Source organism: Polistes canadensis, unplaced genomic scaffold (assembly GCF_001313835.1).
Source record: "Polistes canadensis isolate GaletaPanama2010 unplaced genomic scaffold, ASM131383v1 scaffold_62, whole genome shotgun sequence".
NCBI classification, from domain to species: domain Eukaryota; kingdom Metazoa; phylum Arthropoda; class Insecta; order Hymenoptera; family Vespidae; genus Polistes; species Polistes canadensis.
In genome coordinates, this window is record NW_014569609.1 from 786,539 (window position 1) to 790,829 (window position 4,291).

Consider the following 4,291-nt stretch of genomic DNA (forward strand, 5'->3'; position numbering starts at 1 on the left):
TACTTTTAGGATAAAATATATTTTTTTCGTACTTTCAAAAAAGAAAATTTGTTATTATGTATCTTCAATTTTAAAAGCATATAAAGAAATGTTTATTTATATTTTAATATTACGAATAAATTTCTAAAAATTGTATTTAATTTCAAATTATTCACTATACTGTATATATACATACATATATTTATATATACGTATAAATATTTAAGAAGAAAAACAATAACTCACACGTGAAAATAGATGATAATTCAAATAGAAAATTTCAGAATGTATTTGTCTGTAATATTTTAATTAAAGGAAAAAATATAAAATGATAGAGAGTCACAGGGAACACAAATGTTCTGAAGGTGTGTATTTTTTTTTTTCTTTTTTTTTATTCCAGATTATCCAATAACCATTAAGCTTTCTTTTCCATTTAAGGCGCGATAGGGTCTTTGGAAGACCAGGAAGGAGTTTTTTCATAAAGGAACAAACTCTCGGTTATTTTTGTCTTCTTCTTCTTTTTCTTCTTTTTCTTCTTTACGTTTGCACTTTTTAAAAGGATTTGTAAAAGCGCAAAACGTGTCGAATTTTCGACGATCTTATAAATTCCAGATATCTCGATGTCAACGCACGAAATGAAGAAGAAGATCAGGATGCTCCATACGTACAGGCCGAATTATCTGGTGGACTAATTTTATCCACAGGTAAAACAGCCGCTCTGTGCCATTCATCGCGTACCTGAAGATAAAAGAAGATTATTGTAATTAAATTTAATCATTAAACGAAACGATTCATTATTATTCTCAATGATTTCTCAAACATTTTATCATTACATTTTAAATGTAACTCTTTGTACGAAACAATAATTGACAAGTGTTCTAATTTATTTAATTATTTTGTGAATTTTTTATTTAAAATTGTATAGTTAGATATTTTTTATATAAATATACGTATAATAATAATTATTGATCAAATGCACGAGCAAATTTAGAAGATTATATTTTATTTAAAATAAAATTAAAAAATTGTATCTATTTTTAATTCGAAATATTAGTCAAATTAGTTATTAAAAAACGTATGACTATATAATAATATTTAATGATAAAGTATTAAAAATGATTATATCTCGTAGAGTTATAAAATTAAACAAATCAATATATATAAATGTGTCCATAATTATGAAAGTAGTCTAAGTCATATATTTCTTGTTTCGAGATATTTAAAGAATTACATTTGAACACTAAAAATGAATCCTATATAATATTAAAATAACAAACACTATCTTATGGTTCATTTTTTATAATATATCGTGAAAATTACATTGAATTAATTTCATTTAAAATAATATGATTTGAAATAATTGATAAATTCATTTTGTTTTTTTAATTTTGACTTACAATTAGACTAATTTTTCATAATCATGGTCACAAATGTGTATTTATGGAATATAAGATTTATTGATAAAGTATTAAACGATCATATTTTTTTTTCATTTGAATGATGCAAATCGATATATAAAATGAAGGTGTGATAAAATACGTGTGATAATATCTATTGATAAAGTGGAGTTGAAAAGGAGGTCAAAGGTTATTTCTTGAAGACAATCACTTGCCAATACCTGTTCAACTTTAGCGAATACCCTTAGTAAATTGAGGCCAGCTAATTTTTTGATGTCTTCTTCGGTCCACGTTGGATCCTCTAAGAGTGTTGCCAGTAATTGAGGGTATCTTGATACATCTTCCAGGCCAATGGGAGTGCTAATGGTAGAATCATTTTTCTTTCAATATCTTGTTTGCATAAATATCGAGAAAACATTTTTAAATTGGTATTTTAAAAAGAAAATAAAATAAAACAAAAATAAAAAAAAAATTACTAAAATACTTTAGAGCAATATTTTCTAATTTTTATTGTTTCAACACACTCTCTCTTACTTATATATTAAAAACATGTTTTTAAATATATAAAATATATTAATTACAAATTAATTCCATCGAAGCCAGCTCCTATTCCAACGTGATCGATCCCTGCCACCTTTCGTATGTGATTAATGTGTGCTAAAATGGCGCAGTAGGTTAAACAAACTGTTGAAATCGTTGATAATTAATTTATTCATACGTCAGATTAAATATTTACGATTTCGTTCATTATTACGAAATAAATTTGTTTGTATTATAAAAATTAGGATGAAAATCAAACATAGTATTATACTTTACGATAAAAGCGAAAAGAAAAAATAATTAAAAAAAAAGGAAAGAGGGGTGTATGGAGGGGGGGGGGGGGGGGAAAAAGAAATAATTACAAAATACAAAATTTATTTGTTTTTGAAAAGTTCAACATATAATATCGCATAAATACGATTTTATGGATTAAAAATGTTAACGGAATTTCGTAAAATTATAAATAAATCAACAAGATTGCTCATTAAATGGATTTATTCGTGCAATATTGATATGATAATATTTGCAACAGAAACATCATGGTTTATTTTAGACATAGAATAATGTTTTTACGTACCAATAACATCCTTAATGGTGGCGGTGTTGTTGCACGTTATGAAATACGTATAAAATGGAACCATCGCCACTCCACCATTTTTTGCCTATGGGAAGTAGATACGTTTATGTTTAAGCAAATATGTATGTATTACTTGGTTCGGTTGATGATTTTACTTCAGGTATAATATTTAAGTATGATACCAACAGTTTAATATAATTTCTAACGATGAATTTTTGAAATATAGATACACGCATGCATAAATAAAATCCCGTGAATAATTATAAACATAATTAAACTTTTATAAATTTGATATATAATATATTAACCCTTCTTTGCATGATGATGGAAATTTCAATCATAATATTTAGTCAASAAAAAAAGGTACTCAAAAACCTTGTACTGTATATTTGTTGTTGCTGGCAACTTTTTAAGCGACTATTGCGTACAACAAAACGCAGTTGTCAAAAAATAGTACTAGGATTTTTTTAAATATTTTTCCTTTAATCTAGAGCATTAATTATATCACCCTAATTTATTTAAAAAAAAAAAGAAAAAATCATGCGAAGAAGGGTTAAAATATAAAAATAAAGAAAAATATATTTACATACATATAAATTCATATTATAATGTAAACTAATTCTGTATTATTTGGTATATAACGAATAACCGATATTAATTGTTTAATAAATCGTGAAATATAACACTCTTTAATATTTATTTTAATGTAATTTTACACCCGATGTCAATAATTCAAAAGCACAAAATCGAGATCAACGTTTTGCAAACATACTAACTCTATAAATATTCATCACTTTAATAGTCTTGTTATGTAACATTTTGTAAATAAATTGTACCGGCAAATGACAAGAAAAAAAACTGTTTAAATGCAAGAGTTTTTACTATCTCATGATAAACATATTGAAGCATCATTAGTAGTTTCTTAAAAATGTCGAAGAAATAATAGAGAATATATAATATATATTCGTTTTTTTTTATCATTTTTCATAGCTCACAATATAAATATATTTTAATAAAATTGTAAATAAATTTTTTCTCCGTTTATAAAAAAGAAAAAACCTTTTTTTTCAGAGTGTCTTTAAAAAGTTGTTGCATAAATTTTTGTTAAATAAATTTGTGAACATATTATGTGATAATTCATATCACGAAATAAAAGAATCAAAAAAGTGTATATTATATTCATTTTTTATTAAATAAATCAATAGAAATTATTTCTTTTTTTGTTGTATTTTTTTGTTGTACTTTTCGTCGAAGCAATTTTCTGTGAGAAATGAATTGTATATACATATATATATATACATACGCGAGCGGTTCCTATGTATGTAAATATAAAATTGAATTTGCAAGAAAAATACAATTTTCATAATATCATAAATTTGCTTACTAGATTTCTGAGTACGTCGTCCGGTACATTTCTACTGGAATTACAGAGTGCCCTTGCAGCACTGTGAGAGAAAATCACTGGTGCCCTAGTCGTTTGCAGTGCTGCTCTCATCGTCCTTGTGGAAACATGAGAGAGATCCACCAGCATGCCCAACCTATTCAATTCCCTTACCACCGCCTGAAATGTGAAAAATATTTATGTCGCGACTCCTCGACATCTAGTAACATCGTGTTTCTGTGATATATGAAAAAAAAGACAGAAAGATAGAAAAAAAAGAAAAAAAAAAATAAAAAAAAAAAATACATACATATATGATGTTTAACGCAAATGCATAAAAATTTTCGGAAGAGGAGGAGTAGTATATGAAAGAAAGACAGAAAGAAAAAAAAAAAAAAAAAAAAAAAAAGATAGAGA

The 4,291-nt window shown here is 25.5% G+C and overlaps 1 protein-coding gene across 1 annotated transcript in view; it reads right to left on the minus strand.

The window, feature by feature from the left end:
- Positions 1-202: 202 nt before the first annotated feature.
- The window catches only part of LOC106786002 (dipeptidase 1-like), a 5,630-nt gene continuing 1,541 nt past the window's right edge, over positions 203-4,291 (minus strand). Inside the window, exons 4-8 of the mRNA XM_014746938.1 lie at positions 3,878-4,054; positions 2,494-2,578; positions 1,958-2,033; positions 1,598-1,736; positions 203-717 (exon numbers count right to left, since the gene is read on the minus strand). Of these exons, the coding sequence (XP_014602424.1) occupies positions 628-717; positions 1,598-1,736; positions 1,958-2,033; positions 2,494-2,578; positions 3,878-4,054 (567 nt within the window). The 3' untranslated portion in view covers positions 203-627. The remainder of the gene's footprint in view (positions 718-1,597; positions 1,737-1,957; positions 2,034-2,493; positions 2,579-3,877; positions 4,055-4,291) is intronic.